We start from the raw sequence: 25,724 nt of genomic DNA on the forward strand, positions 1-25,724 counted from the left end.
ACGCTTCCAGTGTCCTCTCAGTCGGTAACCCCGCCCAGTCGGTGTAACCCGTACAGATATCCAACATCTACCAGGTGGCCATAACATACAGTCTCGTAGTGATGACGAAATAGATGTCAAACGCGTTTTCCCCGATGGCTTTTGCCAAGGCTGACACGCTTCTGTGAAGACTTTTTGAAGTAAGTGTGTGTTCTAGTGCACTTTACAGTTGAGGCTTTTATTTTGCTGGGTTGTTGTTGAAATTAAGGGTAGCACTGTGCTGAACACAGTTCAGTTTGGTTCAATTTGCCCCCTGTAAGAATGGAGAGAAGTCTTACTGACCTTCTCAACCCCTCAGCTATAGAGTCGTACAGTTAGTTAACCTAAATGTGCATGGGCTTGTATGATAGCTCCCAACTGCTGTGAAATTTGCACCGAATTATTCTGGTGCTGTATGCAGGACCGAGTCCACAGTAATATAAAAACACATGAATTTTTAACGTCATGTTAAGTTGCGCATGTGATGTGCCCCATAGATGGCTGGGGCGCACGTTTCTTATTGATTTGTGTGTTTGATTTGATTAATTGTGAAGTTACTGTTGGTGTCGAAAAACTACAAAATTATCACTTTCATACCCAGCTGGGTAACAGGAAGTCTGTGAAAAGGTCCATTAAAACATGTACATAAGCAATAGTTCCTGTTTTTACACATTTAGACTCACTGGATATTAGGTTCATCTTGCCTGTATTGGATTGGTTGCCATTTGAGTCCAGTAAACCCACTGTCATTTTCAAGAAACCAGTGCTTTTTGGTGTTATTTGAGCTATTTGCACCATGGGTTGCATCATCATTGCTGATTTGAGGCAGGATGGATGCATGCTGCAGCAGAAATCAAGACTCATCGGACCAGGAAACATCTTCCAGTCTTCTGTTGTCTAATTTTGGAGAGATCGCGTTTATTATAGCCTCGCTCTCCTGTTCTTAGCAGACAGGAATGGCACCCAGTGTGATCTTCTGCTCCTGTATCCCACAGTGTTCGGCGTGTTGTGCACTCAGTGATGCTGTTCTCTATACCTTGGTCGTAACTAGTAGCTATTAGAGTTATTATTATCTTCCTGTCACCTTGAAGCAGTCTGACCATTTTTCTCTGGCCTCCAGAGACAATTCAACCAGAGACCTGCTGCTGACTGGATATTTTCTCTTTTTCTCTGTAGACAGAGTGTGTGGGGGAAGCAGGGATGAGACATTTTAAAGCCATGTCATTTAAATATGATGTGTGACAAAGCTGAATTATGAATTGTTGCTGTATAAATTGTGTTCATTATCACAGATATAAAATTCTTTGTGACTTTTTTTTTTCAATATTTGGGACTTTTTTCAAAATTAAATTCACAACATGAGACAATGTGGCAAGATATCAAACCTTCTTTTAATCGCACACAGAGTGTGAAGACAAGAAGGTTTAGTCACGCATTCAATCACCCTAAATAAACAGCTGTGTGCCACTCCTGTTTTTGTACTATGATGGTTAAAAAAAACCAAGAAAAAAAACCACTTTGGCAATAGTGGCACTTTTGCTTTGTTGAGTAAAGCTCTGCCAGAGAACCTTTTCTCTACTCCAGCTGCACCTTTCAACACTGGCTACTAAGACTTGGTCACAGGCCAGAGGACGAAGGAAGGAAGAGATCTGGGGGAACAAATCAGAGAAATGAGTCTCCATTTCATCATTTCTACATTATGCTGTGGTAAAAACATATTCATCAACACATTATGGTGATTGATTGTTATATCAGTCGAACTGCAGTGCTACTATGTGATGAAATGATTAGTTTGAATTGATCGAATCCTCAAGCCTGTAACAATGTGAAGTATTGTCTGGAGCCTGCTTCTAAAATATGGGGATCTTTTGCATTTTTGGTATTAGACAAAAAAGAACATTTGAGGAAAGTTTAGGAATTCATTACACACTAAACCAGGTGTGCTCAATGGTTTTTAATGAGAAGAAAATAATTTGTTTCGCTCCCAGCATGAACATCTTGTTTGAGGAGGCAGAGCCATGCAGAACATCATCAGATACTCTGCTGTGTTGTTCACTGCTCAGGCTGCAGAGCAAAAGGAGACAGAGCATGCGGGTTCACCAGCTGGTTTCTGCTGCTGGAAGACACAGGGTGTATCTGCAGCTGCTGCCGTGTGTGTGAAATCTACAGGACGTGAGGCTACAGTATCCCACTGAACACCTGCGCCTCACTCTTTCTGCTCGGCTGGCTTCTTAAAGAGATCTGTCACCGTCCCGCATCTCGGCCTATCGTCTCTGCCACATTGTGGCGTGTCGCATCATACTTGCTGGGAAACCTGCCAGCCGTGGATACCTGTTTTGGGCTTGTACTGGAGGTGGTGGTGTACTGTGTAGCCTAAATATTGCCGCAGGAATGAGTTTGGATGTTGGTTAATATCTGGAGTTATTGGTTGACTTTGGGGATTAGTGGTAGCTGGAGGTATAATGGCGAACAGTGAGGTCAGTGTCATGTCTGGTTGGAGACAAACCACACCCAGTGGCTTGTTTAAAGCTCACTGTGACACAGTCTTTGACTTAAAATGTTAAATTTGGGTATTCAGACTGTTCAGACGGTGTGTTTCCCCTCACAGGTCGCAGTTATAAATACACGAGGCACAATAGAAGATGTCAGGCGGGCAGCAGTGCACCGCACGCTGTTCACAACCACTGACTGTGAAAGACAGGCTTTAGAGTCTTGTTTGTGTCTGGGGGGCTTAAATATCTCCGTGTTTTTCTGCACTTGTGTGTGCACACCGAGGGTCAGTGACACAGTTCACAGTCAAGAGCCCATTTGTGAGGTGGAGTGTGATTCGTCCATTGAAAGGCAGGGCCTGCTGTCATATTGTTGGTTTTTTTTGGGGGGGGGTTGAATGGGAGGTTCCTCCCTCAGGAATGCCCAGACGAGTGCGCGTGAGCTGAGATAATGGTTAGCTTTATCCCACAGATTTATGAGAAATGGCATGTTTTTAAGTGTATGAGTGTAACTGAATGTAATGTAGGTGGTGACTGTTGAAAGCTTCACAAAAACAGTGACGTGTGGATGGATTTATAAGAACCAACCATCTCTGTTCTACTTCGAGAGAAACTCCGGTCAAATGCATGGGCTGTAATTCAGGTGGAAAGGATTCATTTTTTTGGAATACCAGAAAAATAATAAACTGTTATTTAGATCAGTTGATGAGTAATTTTTGAGCTGCTCTCAAGAATTTCTTATTCATAGGCTTTTATCTCTGTTTCACAACCCAAACACGCACATGATTACTCATGAAAAGAGTTTATTTCTTTTTTTATTATGTTTTAAGGGGATTGTGCACATTAACATGCACACCGAGACTCATGTAAATGTGCTTTAGTTACACTGGCTGATTTTCATCTGCAGTCCCTGGCAGGTTTACAACGTTTGCACAGAGTGGGGAAAAAGAAAGACTAAGATACACTATAAGGATAAACGTAGTTGGCCACCTACACAAACCCATTCTATGACACTTTAAGCACACAGTTTTTGTGCTGATGTTAATACCAGAGGAGGTATGAACAGTTATCGAGACCATTCACTTTCGCACCTACGACCAGTTTAGAATCACCTAGTAACCTAACCCCATGCACATCTTTGGACTGTGTGCAGACACAGGAAGAACATGCAAGAAAGGCCCCAGCTGGATTCAAACCCAGGATCTTCTTGCTGTGAGGCGACAGTGCTAACCACCGTGCTTCCTTGGCTGTGTTGCTGTGGTATTTAAAAGCTTCTATTTTGCAATAATATCACTCCACTCAGGGCTGATTGTGGAGTATCTACAAGGGAAGAACTTTCACAAAGTGACTTCTTGAAACAGCGGCATCCTGTTACAGTACCACGCTCGAGCTCTTTAGAGTGAACATTTGTAAAGACAATCTGCATGGCTAGGTACTTGAATTTACACAACCGTGGCAAAGGGACTGAAAAAACCTCTACCAGATAGTGTAACATAACAGCATGTTCACAGTCAGAAACATAGAGTAAAAGATCACTTATAAACCTCACAGGGGAAAAAATTAGTTACAGAAATTTGGAAAAAATTAGATCAGATCAGCTGTTTATCAAGCAAACATTAGTTTATGATGTCATTATGTGCACACCATTATGCGCTCTCACTTAATAACAGGTTTCATTTACTTAGCAAATATTGATCATTCATCTGCAAGTCAATCCCTTTTATTAGATTTGAATGCTTTAATAATTTATGGAGACCGTAACAGAAATGCTACAAAGGAAATGACAGATTAGAAGGTTGCATTCATTTTGATTTAGTTGCACTTCTGTCAGAAATTATCATGCATTTACTGAGGTGCACACAGACTACGGTACTGTACTGTTAGAAGAAGATGAAGGCCTACCTCCTGCTGGCTGATATGAGCTATTACCTCATTTTGATTAATATTACCAGCTGTGCTTTCAACTGCTTTTCTGATTGAATTGTAGCTCTGTCGAATGTAATCACATGTTGCCCATCCAAACTCAGCTGTATAGCATTTATCTACTTTAAAATGTTTTGTTAATTTAAACTCTTTTTTTTTTCTCCCCTTTTCTGTGTCAACAGTTATGGCTTTGAATCATCTGAGCTTGCTGCGGCCTCTCCTGTGTCAGCCCCTGCTGCGACATGTCAGGTCTCCGCTCACATCCAGAGTCAGCCTTAGGCCTCTTCTGGCTCCTGACGCCTTCCACCACCCTGCTCCTGCTGTATGCATCAGGTTCTACGCCACCAAAAAGGCCAAAGGTCAGTGAGGAGATTGCTGAAGTTAACTTGTACAACTTCCATGACTCTGCTGGCACAAATGTGGTGTTATTTATCTAGATGAGTCTCCACTCTTCCCTCTGTTTTTTCCTTCTTTCTCTCGTTTAATCTTCAAAGCCAAGGCAAAGGGCCAGTCAGGGAAGGTGAACATTAATTCATCTCTGGTGGAAGACATCATCAGTCTGGATGAAGTGAAGGAGGACATGACCACTGTTCTCGATTCGCTCAAAGATGACTTCACACGAAACCTCAGCATCCGAACCTCGCCAGGTAGTGAGCTTATCGTACTTTTCTTTCTTTCTTTTTTGGACTGTGCCTTTCATTCCTCCTTGTTTCAGTACAAAGTTCAAAGCAGAGAACAAAGGGTTACCAACAAGGCAGATGAAGCATGAAAGCATTACCTCTAAAGTTAAAAGAAACGTTCAGACATCACTTCATGTACGTACAGTCCAGACTGAAAACATTAAGACAGTTAAACACGTGGTGGCTAAACTTTACCTGTGTGCTCGTCCAGCTTTTGTTCATGCACAGAAAAGCTCACCAGCCTCACATAACAAGGATATCACAAAGAGGAATATTCCACAAAGGCATGTGGATTCTGTGTGAAATGTGAATGGAAACAAAATGCAGAAACAACATTTTAAAATAGAACATAGATAATATCAACTATTTCAACTGAGGAAATCTAACATTTTAAGAAAATTATTGTCTTATTTTGAATTTGAGATCTGGTTGCAGCAACAAGTCTCAAAAAAGCTTTAAACTGCATTGCATCCTCTCTTCTTTTAACAACAGTCTGTGAACATCTGGGGACTGAGGAGTCCAGCTGCTGGACTTTTGGGAGAGGAATGTTGTCCCATTTGTGTCTGCTATGAGTTTCTAGCTAAGCAGTGCCAGGTCTTTTTTTGTCATATTTTTCATTTTCAGCTGGTCAAATGTCTGAAATGCCAGCAGGCCAGTTCAGCACCCACACCCTTCTGCTACAAAGCCATGCTACTGACTGGTTGAGATATGATGTCTGAATTGAAGCACATGTTGCTCTAAAACCATTGAGCGTTGATGGTACCTTTCCAGATGTACACGCTGCCAGTTCTGTAGGCTTTAATGCACCATCTGAGATGCCGGCTTTTGAACTGAGTACTTATAATAAGCTGAACGGTCCCTCTCCTGTGTAGTCCAGTGTCCATATTTTCCAAATAGAATTTCACATTTTTATTCATCTGACAACAGAACAGTTTTCCACTTTGCCGAGCTTTGGCACAGAGAAGATGGCAGTATTCCTGGATCGCGTTCACGTGTGGCTTCTTCTGACAGAGCTTTAACCTGTATTTGTGGCCATCACGGTGAACGGTGTTCACACACGGTGGTTTCTGAAATGTTCCTGAGCCCATGCAGTGATTTCAAAGACAGAATCATATCAGTCTTTAATCCACATTGCCTGAGAGCTCGGAGATCACAGGCGGCCAATATTAATTTTTGATGATGTCACCATACAGAGAGTCTTTTGATGATATTATGTACTGCAGATGATGACAAGTTGGAGAAACCTCTGCTCATCTTTACCACCACCAGGGAGATTATGTTTTTGACATTCTGTCTGTAAGCCCGATAGTTTGAAAGGTCTTGAATCAATTCTGAATAAACTTTGTAGGTTTTGAGTCAAGTGGGGTCATGTAAACGATCCATTAAAATTGAACGAGAGCGAGAGAGAGAGAATCTAAAAGACGATGACGATAAACCGTTAAAGCCTCGGAGAAGTCAATAGACATCATGCTGGTAATGATGTAAATGATTCTTCCAAAAGCATTTATTATTATTGTTTTCCTTCACGGGCATCTTTCCATTTACTTTTGTACTCCTAAGCTGTTAAAAGAATTACGTCTCCCACTTAGTTCTTTTCAGATTTCTGAAAACCTGCTCGAATTACAGCTGAAACCTTAGAGTGTTTAGGTGAGCTGCATGTTTTTGAGAGGGGGGGTTGGGGCTAATTTTCATCCTATAATGTGAAAAGTTGCTCTTGTTCACATCTTTAAAGGAAAATATGCATTTATGATGAAGACAGATGAGTTTTTGGGGTTATATTAATGCCAGAGGAAGACATTTAATGTGGTATCCATTATTTCGTTTCAGAATTAACATACTGGAGGGAAAAAATAGGTAACTGTCCAAATATAGTGTGCACTGTAGTTAAGAGGGGGGCTTTTTCTTAACGTTTTTAAAACTTTTGGAATCAAAGTCTTTCTCGGACACGGCGCCAAAAGGCTTAGCATAAAGAGATCCCTATTTGATGTTACCTTGACCCCGCCTTGGCCCCTGCTTCCCCAAGTACATCCAGGTCACAGCCTTTTTTTTTTCCTCTCTCTGCATTTTAATAAATGGGGGCACGCTCGGGGAGTCAGAGGTGGGGTGTGTAATGGAAGCTCCCGGGGGACGAGGCAGCTGCCTGAATCGGACTTCAAACTGAAATTACTTTGAATTTGTTCCACTTTTCTTCCGCACACGTATCTGATTTGCTTTTAGTGTAGTATTCCTTTTTCTTTTTTTACACAGAATGAAGACGCATACAATATCATTAACCCTTCAGTGTCCAGCTTTGCTTTTCACATTCCCAACTTTTCTTTTTTCTAATCCGGTTATCACTCAACTGATTTTTGCTCTGAGTCATTTTCTGTGTGGAGCCCTGCCTCTATTACTTTTGTCTTATAATTTTCCAGTGCTTCTCAGCTTCATACTTTGTCTTTTGACTAGATAAGACCACATAAGAAATTTTTAAACCACCTTTTTACAATTTTATAACACGTTTCAGTAAAAAGTTCCCTTCATCGCTTCCTCTTTTTCCAGTCCTTTCTACCGTTTTTTGCATCAATCCCTCTGTTCTGTCATCCTTCCTGTGTCCCCTCCCCCTAATCTATATATCCCTCGCTCCTTTCCTCTGGCCCATTCATCCCCCTCTCCTCTGTCCAGCTGGACAGTAATCCAGGGAGGCAGCAGGACTTAGAGTTGACAGCAGAGATGAGATGGTGGAATGGGATGACGTCAGCTGTCCGAGCGTATGTGTGTGTGTGTGTGTTGTTCATGAACCTCTCATCTGGCTCTCATTAAACTTATGAGAGTGAGTGTATGACTGTATGTACTGCTGTTTGTTGCCATGAGTCTGTACTTATGTGTGCAGCAAACACGTAGCACAAAGTCAGACAGATAAATGCAGAGAGAGGGAGATCAGTGCTACGCCCACCATCTCATGGTCATCGCAGATGGGTAATGTGACTTGGAAACTAGCGCTGTGTCCAAGAAAACATTGTTTAAAGTAGACTTCACATTCTTGTTTCTCACAGACGGGTAAAAACAACTAGCTGAAACATGGATATCGCCATTTCTTAAGCTTTTAATCAGCATATACTCTCATTGCGGTAATTGTAATCCGCCCAAGCTGCAATGTATGTGGACACCCGCTGATCACATCACATGTAGGAAATCATTAAATTACCGTATTGGAAAGAGCACGGCTATGAGGATGCACTCATTGGATGCATGTGTGTGTGTGATTGAGCTGGTTCGGAGCTTGGATCTGCAGAAATTAAACTGAATAAAAACATGTCCAGCTGTCTTTGTGAGAACTGGTTTTGGACGTCAGATTTATGAAATTTTTACAGGTTTTTGTAAAAGAGTGTTTTGGCCTGCCTCCTTTTTTCACACTCCTTCAAAAGCCTGTTTGAGGGTGAAGACTTGGTTTTAGGGAAACTTTAGAATTAGGTTTACCGAGTTTTTCCTGGCTGAAAACGCAGCTCTGTGCTGAGACTACACACAAAAGCACATCAGTCCACATACGGTAATGAGTCTTACTTAACAGAGCTATATACATTTTCCTTTTACCCCTGGCCATTTGATAAAGAAAAGCATATTTATCCTGGAGTAAATAAAATAAAACCACTTTAAAAAGAAACGCCTGAAGTATTAATTTATCACAGCCCTGGTGATTTTCTTTTGGAAGAAGGCCAATAGAACAGAATTTTATATGCAGGAAAACCCCAGAGTTTAGTTTAGTTTAGGGTTGGACTGGAGGTCTCAAAGTATTCATGACTAAGAAGCCGATGTATGATTTAGGACAGCGCAAAAAAAATGCACTAATCCAACATATTTAGTGTTTGTAGCGCGTCAGAAAATGGTTATGTTGGTAATCGCCCTTTTTGTGCTGTTGGCATTTCTCGACAGCACCTATATTTGTAAATTTCTTCTAACAAGGACACTTATAATCAGACACAACCGGGCACAGGTCAGAGCACTTACACAAAATCATAGTGCTGCCTTTCATTGGATTCAAATAGGTGCAACATTTTATCCTCAACAATCTGAGCAGAAGTAAAGCTTTTCACGTGTAAATGAGAACACCGGTCAGCACACACAGATGCAGTATTATTACTCCACAGCTTTGCTGTTATGTGAAACAAAAACCATTTACACTATTGTTCAGAAGTTTTAAGCCACCCCTCGTTTTGTTATTTTGCTTGGAAAATTGGAGACTTTCAAATCCAAAGTCAGTTTGTACAAGTTTGAAAGTCAGTATTTGATGTAATTATCTTTATTTTTCAACACAGCCTGAACTCTCTTAGTCACACTTTCTAAGAATGTCTTTATGTAGTCCTCAGGAATAGTTCTCCAGGCTACTTGTAGGACATTCAGAGCTCTTCTTTGGTTGTTGGCTGCCTTTTATTCTGTTCTCTGTCAATGCGATCCCAAGCTGCTTCAGTAATATTGAGGTCTGAGCTCAGGGGAGGCAATCCATGACTGACAGTGTTCCAGTGTGTTTTCTGTGCAGATGTGCTTTTACTGCAGTGAAAGTATGCTTGGAATCATCGTTATGGTGAAAAATGAACCACTGTCAATCAGAAGATCACAGAGACTCCACTGTATTTTATAGATGCCTGTACCCACTCACTGTTGTAGCCTAGTCTTGATCTCCTTCATACATACTGATGATAATTTCAAAATTTTCCACTTGGGTTTGCATCCCATTAAGAACTGTTGCTAAGAATGGATTCATTCCTGTTCTACTGTAATTTGGCATACACTGCACAGCGCTCCATGCCAATATATGACAGGTTTTCAGTTAGTATCTCTTTGGTAATCACCTCGTTGGTGCAAAAATATAAATTGGTGCAAATTTCATTTCAGCAAAAGACTGCATTTAAAATTGGTGTTTTGTTAGGTTGGGCGTTTATCCTTGAACGATTCTTAGGACAGTGTTAAGTGACTTAAATAATTACAAAAAAATGGGGTACGAAGACTGGACTGAAAATGAGTCATTGTTCAAAGAAAATGAGAACTATTGATCAAGATCACTTTTATAAGAATTACAATAAAGTCTGGCTTCTTGGAAGCAAAATATAAAGCCATGAGAGGTGGCTCAAGACTTTTGCACAGTACCCCTTTCCTCAAAAAACTGACTGGAGCAGGCAGCAGTCACTCCAGGAAAGGGAGAACTACCAAAAGGTGAGAATCGCTCATCCAGACAACCTCAAACTGAGCACTGGGCTTATTCGGGTGAACGACATTACAGCCAGCAAGTTTGCAACGGTTCAGACAAACACTCGCTGAGATAGGCGAAGGAGATGGGAACTGATATAAATTTTTACAGCACCTTTTTAAAAGGAGATTTTGGCCTGACAAGACACAAAGGAGGGGAAAAAGTGCAAATTAATGTGGTACATATCCTGATTACACCAACACCCAGACGCAGCATATAGCTTAAAATCTGTTTTTGGTATCGTTAAAAACTCAACGTGTTTAAAAAATAAAGAACATTTTAGCCAAATTTCATCCGATATCTCAACCAGCTGCCACCCCCTCTCACCATCCATCTTTGTAGCAATGACCGACTGTCTGCCGGCCTGCCTGCTTAAAGTACTTGCAGATGTGCTGGTGCTCGTTGTGAAGGTGCAGGTAACAAAGTCAGACAGGCAGAGATATGGGCATGAGCTGTCTGCATGTACACAGAGGGACAAAGTAAAAAAGAGAGACGGTATAATTGGCAGCAAAGTAGGCAGCATGTCAGCTGATATCCATGTTATCACATCATACCAACCTTTTATTTTTAATTCATTGCAGCTGTATCTTATTTTTTGATTGGATATGTCTCTCTCTTTTAACCCTTGAAATCATATGATAAATTGATCTTTTAGAGAAAACTACACCACTGGCTCACCTTCGGTTCACCTCACATTTCCACAATCACACACCACTAGCGCAGCCCCCCACCGGGTGAGCCGGGAGGGAGTGATGTAAGGCAGAGGTGGAGAAGAAGGAAACAAGCGCGTCTGAGGTTAGCCAGATGGAGGATGGAGAGGAGTGGGTGGATGCAGAGAGGGAGGGAGGGACAGAAGTCAGCTTGTGTTGGCAAACATGCATTAGTTTCGTTCAGTGTTGACAAAGAGGGGAGACAATAGATCATGGAAACTTTTAAGAGTCTGACAGTGGTCTCAAAATTAATATTTTTCACTGTGCTATTGCACGTTCCTCTATCTGTTAATCTGTCCAAGGGACTAAATGATTTTTCCCCTCATCTATTCCATTACACCATAGCAACATCTTATTAACTATGTGCCAGTGCTGGTGTTAACACACAGGGTGAAACTCTATAGTCAGACCATTTTTATTTTTCAATTTCAGCTATTTTGCTTCCATAGCTTAAGCTCCAAAATACACATTTGGGACCAAAACTGATCTGTCGGTCGTTCTTCCAAAGTAGTTAATATCTAATGATAAAATACTCCATCTGTATTATCATACATATATTTTCAGAAAGGTTGTAATGAAAAAAAGCCTCTGATTGATTTTTAAAGTGATATAAAGCTACTTGCAGCTGCTTTGTTACTCGTAAGTAGTCGCCGTAGCATCGCAAGGCGTTGTTTGCCTCCTCCACGGATCAGACTGGGAATCATTCACTTGTTAAGCAAATGTGCAAATCACTGCAATACAAATGTTGGTTTAAAATTGACAAATCGAATGTTACAGTACAGGATTTTAGAAGACACAATCAAAAATAGATATTTTTTCATACCCTTAGCTCGAAATCTTCCAATTTAGGAGCGCTAACAAACTCTTATTTTCCTCTCTGTTTATATTTTGAAGGTTTTTACAGAATCCATTTGATAATATATCTTTAAGAGACAAATTTTACTTTGTTTGCAAAAGACTTGATTTTTTTTATGGCTCTTAAAAGTATTTTCTGATTTATGGAGTGATTAAAAATAGATTTCCCTCCTTCTGTGAAGCAAGAATGAATGATTAACCTGGCTTTAACCAGAAATACAGTGACTGTTCTGTTAGTAATCAACTGAGCTGTTTCGTGGTGGTAACTGCTGCTTTTTTTTTTTTTTTTGATTTGCTTTCACCTGATTTTAAAGCTACAATTTACAGGTTTCCTCTAAATGCGTCACAGAGAGGCGATAATTAGGTTACTGTTTCGAAAAGAGGACAGCCATAAGGATGCATGTGAATGTGAATGCATGTGTGCGCAGAAATAAGTTATTAAAACATGTCCAGCTACAGTGCTGTGCAAAAGTCTTGAGCCAGCCTCCGTTTCTTTATATTTTACTATAAAAATGGGGAAACAGGTGCAGTTATTCACTCAAACATGTTGAAATATACATGGAAATACAACATTTAAGGCATTTTATGTGAGTTTAATTCAAAGCTCATCTTTGAATGTTGGCTGCCTTTTGTTCTGTATCAAAATGATCCCACACTGTTGAGGTCCAGGCATTGGGGAGGCCAGTCCACGACCAATATTCAATTGTATATTTTTCTATCCAGGTATGCTTTTACTGCATTAACAGTGTGTTTGGGATCATTGCCATTGCTGAAAAATGAACCACTGGCAATCGGATACTTTCCAGGTGCTGCTGGAGCAATTTTGAGACGATTCTGCCAACACAACTCACTTAAATGCGTCCCCACACTGTGACGGAGCCTCCGCCGTGTTTTAAAGATGGCTGTGGATGCTGACTGTTGTACCTCTCTCCTAACCATGATTTGCCAAGTTTTCCGCAAAGAGCTCTTTGGGAATTACCTTGTTGGTGCTAAACTATTATTTCATTCCCATCAAATTGTGTTACATTTGGCTTTTTTTTTTTTTTTTTCTCAACTATACAAATTATGTGTTTCTGCTAGTAACAAAATGCCTTAAAATACATTTTAAAATTGATTCTATGGTCTTCAAATATTGAAAAAAAGCAGCCAATGTCCAAAGAGACACTCTGAAAGACCTTCAGAGTGCCTGGAGAACTACTACTTAATACTACTTAAAAGAAATTGCAATAAAGTCTGGCTCCTTCAAAGAAAAATATAAAGAAAATGATAATGAATCTATAATTATAATTCTGGGGTCAATGCATATCATATCTTGCTGAAAGATGGATTTCATAATTAAAAACAACAGTAAGACAGAAAAACAATTAAAGTACATTAAATGTATAAGTTAAATCTGCCTTACAGTAGAACAGTTAATCCTGTGATGCGAATACAAAGGAAAAATCGGGATGCTACAGTGCACACAGTGAGAACACAATGATGCCTAAACTGTCCATGAAGGTAAATAAATGAAGAAGGTAAACACTGGCATTGACCTGTATTTGTTTAGGAGCTCTGGATCACATTGTGGTGACGACTCAAGATGGGAAGTTCCCTCTCAAGCAGCTGGGCCAGATCTCCATGAAGTCACCTCAGCTCATTATGGTCAACATGAGCAGCTTCCCTGAAGTAAGACGATCTCACACACACACACACACACACACACACACACACACACACACACACACACACACACACACACACACACACACACACACACACACACACACAGAGTCAAACAGAGCACACACAGCTATGATTTCTTCCTACCGGTATCAGTTTGTCTCATATGGACAAGCGCGCAGTAACTAAGCTTTGTAAAAATAATCAGACGCACAGACAGATAGATGGTCCTCCTCACAGAAGGAAAAGTAAGCCAGACCAGAACTCGAATCTCACATCACTCTGTAAATGAAACCTGACCTACCTCTCTCTCTCTATGCTGTGTCTCAGATGCTAATTGATTGATCACTCAGGGAGCCCTTTGTTCTGGGGTGAAAGATAGCAACAAAAGTCTGTATGTGTGTACTGCAGCGCGGATATGTCTTAGTGTGAGTTGTCACAGAATAGGAAATGACCTCATTTTACCCCCAGGTTAGGAAGGAATGGATTATTTTTCTTTTTTTGCTTCTTTTCGCTGCCTCCTTTGCTCTGTAGATTTTCACGTTTTTTGGTGGCCAGACTTTCTGGTGGTCTGGAAAAGCTGAATGTGCTTGCATGTGTCACTATACAGTCATATATCCAGAGACGCTAATGACCGATATGCTCAACTTTCTCTGCTGTCTGCTACATTTTCTTTGATCTCATTAAATATTGAACGGAAATATGTGCACAGTCCTTTATTCTTGCAAATGACAAACAAGAAAAAAATGATCTGAAAATGTTGCAAATGAAAATATCTCCACATATGTATGAATGAGGAAAAGTGCAGCAGACAGGATACAATACGGAAATATGCATAACCAGGGTTTTCCTGGCTCATTATGGGCCTTTGGGGGATTGGCTGTGCACAGCAATAAAGCACGGTCACCGGTTTCACTACAGAGACACAGAAATGTGTGCAATTTCTTACTGTTTAGGACTATTTTATTAATAAAACTGACTATTTTGCCTGTGTAAATAAACCCCAATTAACATGTATTTGTTTTCCATTTGGCTCTGGTTTAAACCCCTTTGGATGGATGCCAAAATGTCATTTATGTGGAGGAAAAACTAAAAAACCAAACCCAGCAGTGTTGGTATAATCTGGAAGCACACAACAGGAAATAGTCAAATTTAGACTGATTTCACTTCTTTAAACAGTTTGCTTTAGTTGAGGGTGATTCTTAAACTAAATAGCTAGCTCTTAGTCTGAGCTTATACCAGGTCTGAACTCTCAAACAGACCTGAGAGAGATGAAGTGAAAAGTAAGGATGGGCTGATTCTGGTAATAGTTTGTTCTAAAGGCCCATTTCAGTCACTCTGAATGCCTATGAGGTGTTTAGAGAAACTCTGCCCACGCCACCCACAACCACCACCATATTATCAACCTGCGGAAAACACCGCTCTGAAATTCGGGCACTTATGAAAAAAGAATGACTCAATTCTCAGGAGTTATGTCTAAGATCGTAAAAATAAAGTAAAACTAAACTTCCCGACAGTCTCTTTTTTTTCCAGTTATGTCATCACAGTGACATCATCAGACAATGTCATAAGTTGGTCTTTTTCATAGTGGAAGGTTGGGAACAACAGACACTCGTACAAACAATCCGCTTTAGTCCTTCTTGAATCATAACCACCAGTGTTTTCCCAGCAACCAGCAGCCATGCTGAGGTCTAATTACTGTATTCTGTTTATTAAGAGACACCGACACACGCATGAACTTTCAATGATTTTTAATAAAAATGTATTTATTTTCTTTTGATTAATTTTTTAAAATTTAAAAAAAAAAAATTATTTATACTGGTTTATAATTCTACTGGGATGGAGTTTACCTGGAAAACTACATGTAACACAATGTTAGTCACTGAACCGCTGTGTATACCTGAGAGGAAGAGGCAGTAAAGTAGAAGGCTGATGGAGGGAGAAGATGAGGATGAAGGAGACGGAGGGAGCTTGGAGGCAATGAGGAGAAATCTACTCCACCGTCCTATCTGGATTTTTTGTGTTTCAGCTGCTTCCTCTCATCCTTTTCTGTCTTTCCTCACATCTGGTCCAATCTTCAGTCTCCGTATTGGTCTCCAGGTTCTTCCTCACCTCCTCCGCTTTCTTTCCATCACTGCCTGTCCTTTTTTTCTCGTATCTTCCATTTCTTGTTTGACTGTATCCAGTTCACTTTTTTGCCCTCGGTTTCCTTCTGCACTTCCTTTTAATACTTGTTTTGTGTCCTCCACCACTTGTTTTTCCTCACCAAGTTTATTTTTCTTTTTCTGCTTCTCTCAGCCACTCTTGCGCTGCCTTTTGCACTTCCTCCAATTCTTTCTTGTCTTCCCACGGTTCCCTGTGCTTTTCAGTCTTTTCTTGGCCCCTTTCAGCTTCGGTCTTTTCATCTTTCTTTCTCTCTTGTCATATTTCCTATTTGCTTTTGTCACGTCTTTCTTTACCTTTTTCAGTTGCTTTTTTCCCTCCTCTTTCAGTTTTCTGATTGCCACCTTAACTTTTTCCTTTTCCTCATCCAGCACTTTCTTTCTTCCTACAGTTTATTTTGTTCCTCCACAGCCTTCATCTCCTTCTCCAGTTTTTCTCTCTCTCTGCCATCTCCTTTGTCAGACTCTCCAGAGCGCTGCAGTTTGGCATACAGGCCTTTTTTTTCCTTTTTTTTTCTCTTTTTAAGGTTTACATTGAGCCTCCCAGGGAGACTCCTTCTACTCGTTGAGCTCCAGTATTCCTGAGCTGCTCCCTCGAGCATTTCCCTTCCACCCTGTCTCTAAACAATCTTCATCTTTCAGGTGGTTGTTTGAGTTTTTTTTGTGGTTGTTTTTTTTTTTTTTTTTTCTCCCTCCAAAAGTGTTAACATCCTGTCACGGTGCTGCTAGTTTTACAGTTATCTGTAATAGACTGTATTTGTTTTGTTGTTAGGAATTTTCCTTGACTGTGTTTGTGTGAAGGACATAAGTATTGGTGTTAAGACTTGCAGGTCTAGTGCTCATCGCTAATGACTTGTCAATCAGAGGTTAGTAAATGAGCGTATCCTGGGTAATCCTTCTTACTTAGAATGACTAAAATATCACCTGAAATGGGTGCTTGAGTGAATAATCCCAGCAGGAAAGTGTTTATGGAGGTCAGGGTTAAAGGTCATTTTCCCATAGACTTCTTTAGGACCGGGTGTCTGTCTGTGACCACAAGCATCACACAGAAGCTACATACTTCTTTGGTTTTAATGTAAAGGCTTTAAAAGCATGCAGGAGCTGCATGTCACATAAGTTGGCTGAAACGTTGTCAGAATTGAATATTTTAACATTCTTTGTTATTTTAACATTCTTTGTTATTTTAACATTTTGAACTGTTGGATGTTTGACTGAGATAAAACCCAGCACTTACTTTTAACTGTATTCCTGTACTGTTCACTTGCACCGTCATTTTCCCCCCCAAAACTACTCTACATTAACCAATGTGCAGTGAATCTGGGTGGACTGCGAAGGATCCACCTGACGCATTCTTCCAACTGCATATTTGGACTGCCTTTGTTGCGAATCTGCGAGGACTGTGTACAGTGCAGTACTGTGATCAATCAGTGAAAATCACAAATCTGTTGTTGTTTGTAGAAAATTTTGTTGCTGTCTGTATACATAGAAATTCATATTAGCATTTACATTCAGATTCAACCTCATCAGCATAATACTCATTCAGAAATCCCTCCACAGATCGTGCCACGTTTGCTTTAGAACAGCAATTTAACTGCAACAAGACACTCAGCAACTTTGCTTCTATGTAGGAATATAACCAGAATATATTGAGTCAAGTTTCCTGTGGCAGACAAGTTGCACTCACCGGTGCAGACTGACTCAGATCAGTCTGTAGTTATTTGCAAACCTTAATAAATCTCTCAGTCCTTGCTCAGGTGGATGAGCAACACCCTCAAAACATGGGCAACCAGTTGGTCACCCCAACTACTAGGAGTCAGTCTCCAGCAGCAAAAACCTCATTGCAATCACCGGCCAACCATTAATTGTTTTCCTGGGAGGTTTAGAAGAGGCCGCCATACTATTTTTACTCTGTAAATAAGTGTGATTGAACCATAATGGGTAATAATCAGGCTTGCTAGCATTAGCTTATAAATTAGCACTCTAACTTTTCAAATACGGTCACTTGTGGCTCCAAAAACACCAAATATATTTTATATGCAGTCTGTGGTTAAAAGTGTCTGGTTATGTAGTGTGTGGACAAACTGCACAGCTTGCTGTTGTGCTATGTTGGCTACAGTAATGTTCCTGAACATTAACCTCCTAAGATCCGAACTCTTCCACGGCATGCATTTTTAATTCTCTTTGATATTTGGGCTGATTGGGACCTGATGAATGTAAAAACAAAGATTTTTTCTTACCAAATTTTTGTTTCTAAGAAAAATAAGATCCACATATAAGGATATTCGTTTAAAATTTCAATAGAACAGTGGCAATTTAATGTCCTCGTAAGTGGATATCAGGCCCTTGTAGAGCAAAATTGAGGATTTTGGTCTAAATAACCCAAAATGTGATGTCCACATATGTGGACGCCAGGTCCTAGGAGGTTAATGTGACTGTGGCAGAATAATTCATTGCTCTCATCTCTGTAAAACAGAGATTCCTTAATTGGGGGCATTAGCAGGTCCTAAGTAAAGTGACTGTACACTGGCTGTGACGACAGCAGATACACCATACATCTTTTCTTCTATATATAAAATGGGTAGAAGAGGCAGTGAAGGCAAACGATAAAAATCTGTCTCAGTAAAAAAAGTTAAAAGAAGCTTCTTTGCACTCGACATCCAAGAGCTTTTCCTTTCCTTTTCTTTTCTTTTTTTCCAGTACAGCTTGCTAAACAAAAACCTGTTTTTAAATATCTTCCTGCACCTTCTATTTCCACAGCCAGTCACCTGAGGGCTGTGGTTTCCCTCATTTGTTCTCCAGGTGAAACCACAGCATACAAACAACATGCAAATCCAAGTATTTATCAACACCTCAAATCTGTGAAGTCAGTTTTCCACCTGAATCCGGAGTCTCTTTTTTTTCCTTCCCAGAAACTCTAGAAACCACAGACCACACATACACTGACAGACACACTCATCCACATGCACGCTACCCTGTCATGTCCCGTGTTACCCATGTATCACACAGAGGTGAGTCGTCAGTACTCAGAGCTAACAGGCTTATAATGATGCCTATCCATTACCAGGAACTACAGAGGCCCTGCCATTGTTTTCCATTCATTCATTAAGAGCAGGCTGGGACGATACAGAGAACAACATCTAACCACTACGCTCGGATCCGGAGGCAATTTGGTGTGTGTGTGTGTGTGTGTGTCCATGTTTAAGCATTAAATGTTTTTTTTTAAAACACACACACAGACACACACACACATTCCTCTTCCTTCGCCTATTTGCTTTGAACCAAATCGTGAGTGTTTGATGTGAAACTTCAGTGTAATTTCTCTTCCTTTCCAACATATTAACCAGAACCTGCCCAGGCTTCACAGAGAAATTCCACTCGGGTTTTAGTAACCACCGGAGTGGTCGTCAGAGAGGGGAAATGGTGATGAATTTGATGCTGAGAACAATCAAACATAGGTATGGGATGAATCTATCACCCCTCGCTCAAAGAGTGCAACTGGAGGCCTGTTTCCCGAATGACTTTAACAAAAGAAAAGAAACCCCTTGAATTAATTTAATGCACACAAATAAATTCCTTTAATGTTGCTGCCATTTCTTTCCCCCAGTGGATGAGGCCAGAAGGAGCTGTTGAGAAAGCAGGATGGGTTAGTGACGGCCGAAGTAAGAGGAGGAAATCTTTTTTTTTTCTTTTCTCCACATGCATTGCACATTTGCTCACTTTGCAAACTGAGTTATGAGACTGTTGCGCTAGCTTGAGGAGTGTGGCTTTGTTCCTCTCCATTGTGTCTATGCACTCTTTTAACTGTAGCTTTATGGTCCTATGCAGTCATTGCTTAACTTAAGCTTCACTTGGTAGATAATGTCTCAGTTTTACACATGTAAACATGTCTTAATATGTCATTTTCAGTTTTAAGTGTATTTCTTAGTTCTGGGAAAAAGACCAAAATCCAGCTTATCATGTAACTGTTGTTGTTGTGCGTTGTGTGTTTGTGGTCCAGTAGTTTTTCTGATCCTATGTTGTTCTATCTCTATGCAGCACTGCTGCCTCTTTTAATCTCCCCCAATCTTAAGTCATTATAATGATGACAGCTCCAGTCTGGGGGGAAATTAATAAATCTTGATAAATTCAAGACAGATCCCAAGCTGTTGTTTAAGGATTCAGCGGTTACCATAGAGATGCAGCTAACAGTAGTTGGATGTTGTATTATTATAAAAAAAAAATGATCCATTGGTGGGGTCTTACTTCTAGACTGTGACTGATATAGCTGCAGGCTGATATCAGTATCTGCATTCATAAAAGTGAAAATGAGAGAAACACCCTTCAACCATGCTGTGAGTGTTCATGTTGCATAGTTTGTCCACCAGAGGGCGCCCTGCAACAAACACAGCATCCTGCTGATCTGAGCAGAGTTGAGCACTTCCTATTTTCTTTGTAAGGACTCGTAAAGGGCAACACATAACAAGTGTTAAGGGAGGAGTGTTTGTTTTGTGTATCCAAAGAGGGGGGGGAAATTATACACAGTAATCATTCTACATATACTTCAATATAACTTGTGTAGTTCATGCTTCATGAGTCTTTCACATCTGTAACTCATAATCTTATAGCTCCTGTCTGTGTCATGTACATATGTAAAACATGTTTGCATTTACTGTTTGTTAAGGTGAATAAATATATACACGTGTGTCACTGTAATAAAACAACAATGCATAAATACACCCCCCCCTCCCATATTCACAGGCGAACAAAGTATAAATAACTTTTATTAATAATAATAATAATAACAACAATAATGTGGTAATGATTCTGCCAGAAAACCTTCAAGTACAACTGAACACAAACTCAAAGTTTGTGTGTGTGTTGATGTATCATCCACAAGCAGACTCTCCTGTGGGGTCACCAGGAGTCACCACCCTGCCCTGCAACCTCTCAGTCCTGTCCCACGGGGCCAAGTGTTGACAGTGGCCTGAGGCAATTCCACACTACATGGGATTTCCCTGACACACACACCATATACACACCACACACAACACCTTAATGATTGCCAGCTGGAGCTAAGCCACTACCTGCACTTGTAGATTTGCTTTTTATTCACTCCAGTGTGTGTGTGTGTGTGTGTGTCTGTGTGCATGTGCCCCCAGGCTACAGCAGCGGCCACCCATGCCCTCAGAGAGAGCAGCATGAACTTAAACCCAGAGGTGGATGGGACGATCATCAAGGTGCCCGTTCCCAAGTGAGTCTCTCTTTGACGCACTCGCAGACAAACACGCCGGAGGCCAGAAAACATTTTTGCTCCCTTTAGCACTTTCCATCTTTCACTTCTTTTTCTCTTTCACCTTTATTTTTCTTTTGGTATTCCTCTATTTTCCTCCTCCACTCGTCTCCGTGCTCTAAACTGACAGGTTTATTGACTTTTGCCTGTAGATGTATAGAGACCCCCGGTGTGACGACGTGAGGGTTGGGTCAGTCTCTTTCTCTTTCCCCCGGCCAAATCAAACAACCCGACACAAAACAATCAGTCACTCACTCACTAAACCGCTCTGCCTGTGTATATAAAGTATGTTTTTTTTACATATACACACGTGCATGCGCGTCTCGGTGCATGACTGCTGTCTTGTGGTTATGTGCATGCATTATCATGAGAGTGTGTGTGCGCATGGAGCAGCAGGTGTTATTCTGGCAGAGGAGGGACACGAGAGTCAGACTGCTTTTCCCCCTGCAATCAGTCTCGGCACGCTCCAAGCCTACATTTGCATTTCCAAAGAGAAGGCGCTTCTTGATTGGCCCTGGAATCGGTAATTAGGCCGTATTGTTTGCAGTAAATAGACGGCGCACTTGGATTGTTTGCAAATAGTCCCTGAGGCAAAAAACAAGGGGGAAAAAAAGCCAATTAAGGACAAAGAGGGAGAGTGAAATGGGAAGTAGGACTTTCTAAGTGATTAACAAATGCAGAGTGAATGCAAAGTTGTTAGGATGACGGATGTTTCGGCTCTGCTCTAAGGTCTGAGGAAGATTGTTTGGTGGTTGCTGCAAGTCAGAGCTAAGAGGATCAGACGTCATGCTTATAAGCACTTAGCGTCCCCATCTGCACAAGTGAGGACCTTAGTTTTCATTATTTTGTTTTTCAGAGTGCATTTACTCGTGTCACACAAAGTTGTGACTGCTTGTTAGTGTCTCTTACTGAAATGTTGTTTCCAGGATATTTTTAATAAAACCTTCTTACCGTACACTACAAAACACAATAATTACTTCCTAGCTCACGCTTAAATGCGGTCAAACCGAGCTGGTATTAGACTTCATCTCGTCTTAAATAAACATGGTAAATACAGATGCATAACAGGCGGTTTGTGCTTGCAGATGGCAGCATTCGCCAAAAGTGATGTCAAAGCTGCTGGCATGCAGCAAGAAGTCTCATTTCAGTATTTAGACCATCTCCCTTTTTTTTTCCCTGTAACTTTGAATTATATATTTTTTTGCACTCTCGTTTTTTTGTTTTGCCTCTCATTTCTGACATTTTTCCCGTTTCCCTGCAGAGTGACTCGGGAGCATAGGGAGAACCTGGCCAAGGTAGCCAAACAGCTCAGCAACAAGGCTAAAGACTCACTGAGGAGAGTGCGCTCTAATGCTGTCACACAGGTCAAAAAAGCAAAGGAAGCACACTCAGAGGACACAATACGACTCGTAGAAAAACAGGTAGGAGACGAGGGATTCCCTGAGATTTAAAAAAAAGAAAAAAAAAAAAAGTATAGCTTGAGGTGAGGAAAAAATCAAACGGTTTTTCCTCTGTCAGATATGTTTCCCTGAAGGCAGCACAACCAGAAGTCACTTTCGTTGTGCTGCACAAAACTCTAAGAAAATATATTTGAAAAACTCATCAGAAATGTGTTGCTCCGAGGTTTTCCCTCCAAAACCCCCCCACCAAACTGAAGTGCCTAGTTAGAGTTTACCAGCTGTTGCAATCAAAACATGAACACTGTGCAAGGATACAGCTGATGACAAATGATAACTTTATCATCGCAAAGTTACAAAAAGTTTTATTTTATACGGGGACATGGTGAAGCCTCTCAGTTCATCGTCTATCCAATTCAAGCAGTTTTAGCACCTCCCACTTTAAGAAACATCTACCTGATTGGCTGCCCCTTGCAAACAGAAGGTTTGACCAGCAGGAGCTGGTGAGATGACCATAGGATGTCAGCTCTCTTTGAGCTTGATCAGCATGCACTGTTATAAGAGCACATATTACAGAAAATAAGGAAAAGTGCAGTGAGTCCACTTCACTGATAAGTTAACTATTGATCGTATTTTCTTTATTTGAAAACTACATTCAAAATGAGAAACTAGCCTCCACCCAAATGGAGCTCACCTCCGCTCACCCTCATCCTTTTCTGTAGCTGTGTCACGCCACCTCTTATTAGACCTCTGCTCTCTGAAGCGTTAACTTTCATTACTTTTGTTTTTTCCTCCCCTCTCTCTGCCTACACAGATTCAGCAGATGGCAGACAACATTGCAGCAGACATCGACAAGCATCTTGCAGCCAAGACCAAGGAGCTGTTAGGCTGACTGTGGAGCTTGTTATTTGTGTCACTGTGAAACAGAAGACACTCTAAAAAGCAGCAACATATCCTTCTTTTTTTTCATCTTGTTAATAGACAGTGACTGGATCATGTTGGGGAGGTAGTTTTTGTTCAAACCACATCTTGGGCTCTTGTTCCTGCCCACATCACTGGGTACGACCACCTTTTTCTTTTTTTTTCTTTTTTTTTGCTGCGTCGTGATATCTGCATAAACAAAAACTGGTACAAAAACGACAACAGACTACCCGTCACCTCCCTCCTTCCTTGTTACTCTTCCTGTCTTCAAACAAACAGCGAGAAAGCAACGAATGGACTTTTAATGGGATTTGTGGGCCTCCTCCTAATCAAACCCTTTGCCACAGGGCCTGTCTGTTTATATAAAAGCAAGCGCACCCGTCTCAATGTAAACTGGCTGCGGGTTTGTCTTGGTGGCAAGAGCAAAAGCGAGTTTGTTCCAGAGACATAGGAGTCGACCGAACAGATGCCATTAAGATGCTGCCAAACATTTGTTTCACATTGATTCCAAGTCTGTTAAAAATGCACTTGAGGGGGGAAAAAAGGGGCCTTTAATTTCTGTCCATGTTGAGGATTGATAATATGGCTACTCTCTTCTTTAAACACAATAAAGTTGGGAACGTAACATTATTGATGGAGTCCATTAAAGAAACGCTGCTTTGTACCATGTGCGTCATCTTGTTCTCTCTTGTTTTCTTTTCATTTTTTCCACTTTATGTTTGAAGTCGCTCCCTCCTCCATTAGTTGGAGTGATAATGGACTTTTCCTGCGCACAGACCCCTAGGCCCTGGCACCACAATTGTCCATTAGGAGAAGGCTTTTAATGTTGTGCACTTGGCCTTTGCCTTGAAATAGCTTCACTCAGGAACTGTAGCGCAATAGCTGTTGAAACCAACATATGTTTGAATGAGAAACCCAGCGACACTCACTCACACACACAAACCCTGCTTTCATGTATGTGCTGTTTACAGCCATTATGTGGTCGGTGTCATCGTCTTTATCGTGATTGGTTTTGCTTCTTCCGCTACTGGTCATAGGCGGCCCACAAGTCAGACAGGTTTTATTTTAAGTTTGCCCACACACTTGGTTCTACAGCTACACACTTGATTGGAGACCACAGAGCTCCAATTTTGCATCAGCTAGTTACATTTTAATCAGAGTGCCTTCAGACTTATTAAAAATGAATTGAGAAACAGTAACAAACCACATTTCTCTTTGGTATTTGGTAGCCACGCTGTGTTTCTGGTTAGAGGTTGTGACTTTTTTATGTTATTATATTTGCTCTGTCTCCTTCAATGGCTTTTCTTTAATGGCCTAAACAGTCCAGAGTCACTGGATAAACAAGAGTTTAGCAGAGGAGTGGCTGGGTTGGGACAGAGGAGGGGTGGGGTGGAAATGGCAGGTTTTTGTGGTGATTCTAGGTCCATATGTCAGCAATTTGAGGGCATTGTGTACCTTGGCCTAAAACAGAGGCTTCATGATCGATGGAGGGGTGAAAATCTCCCAAGTTCCTGGCGCAGAACACAGGCAAGCACAAGGAAATTGCTTTCAGCTGATAGCTTCATTTTGGTTGACATTTATCAAGTGAATTACCCCTGTTCCTTTCAAATGTTTACTACTACTACTAGCACCGCCTTTTGACGTGCGTGCATGTGCTTGAGACTGCACTCGTGTGCGAGCGAGAGCGGCGGAGGTTTGTCTTTGTGTCTTTGGTGTGTCCTTTGGCGATTCCTCACAAAAATATACAAGTCTAAATTAGTTCAGTAAACGTTTGATTTGATAGTCGAGGCTTTTATCCCAGGCTGGTGTGCAGAGGAAAAGATAACCAGACACACACCCAAAAATCACTGCTTTTACTCACAACGCCCTTTATAAAAATGTCATTTTACTGAAATAAAACATTTTTTAAAAGTGTCGACTATTAAAAACAGGTTTTCAAGAACAAGGACCAAAACCAACTGAATTAAGAATAATTTCTGCAGCAGAGGAGTTAAAATCCATGAACAACCTTTATGACTGATATAAGTAGAAAATGTGAAGTTTGCTAACATACAGTTAGCCAGTTAGCTAAGCTATTTGCAACTGTTGCACCCTAACAGTCCTGTTGATGGACTAAATCCAGGCTGCTCATATTCAAACTGATAATTGGATCTATACTACTGTAAGTCTCTCAAGTGCTGTTTGTTAAATGTCTCTGCTGTCCACAAGTATTAGCTTACTGCTTTAACCAATGGAAGCATTGTTTCTGTACTAAAAAGCAAACAAACAAACCTTTGCCACGCAAAGTTTAATTTTTGATGTATTATTTCAATCTAAGTTTTAGTTGGTATGTAAGTTGAGTTTTTGGCTTACAGATGGCAAAATTATTTTTTTTCAGTGGTAGAAACTAGCTTTCATGAATTCCTCTGTAAAGAATG

General features: G+C 40.8%; 1 protein-coding gene across 1 annotated transcript; it reads left to right on the plus strand.

Moving 5' to 3' along the window:
* On the plus strand, nt 1-23,976 carry mrrf (mitochondrial ribosome recycling factor). The gene is made up of 7 exons (XM_085166466.1): nt 1-179; nt 4,613-4,789; nt 4,925-5,077; nt 13,446-13,564; nt 20,859-20,950; nt 22,251-22,410; nt 23,201-23,976. The coding sequence occupies exons 2-7, from the start codon at nt 4,615-4,617 to the stop codon at nt 23,276-23,278; spliced, it is 777 nt and encodes a 258-aa protein (XP_085022592.1). The 5' UTR covers nt 1-179; nt 4,613-4,614; the 3' UTR covers nt 23,279-23,976.
* Nucleotides 23,977-25,724: the final 1,748 nt, after the last annotated feature.

The sequence above is a fragment of the Neolamprologus multifasciatus genome, chromosome 7 (genome assembly GCF_963576455.1).
Source record: "Neolamprologus multifasciatus chromosome 7, fNeoMul1.2, whole genome shotgun sequence".
Classification (NCBI taxonomy): Eukaryota; Metazoa; Chordata; class Actinopteri; order Cichliformes; family Cichlidae; genus Neolamprologus; species Neolamprologus multifasciatus.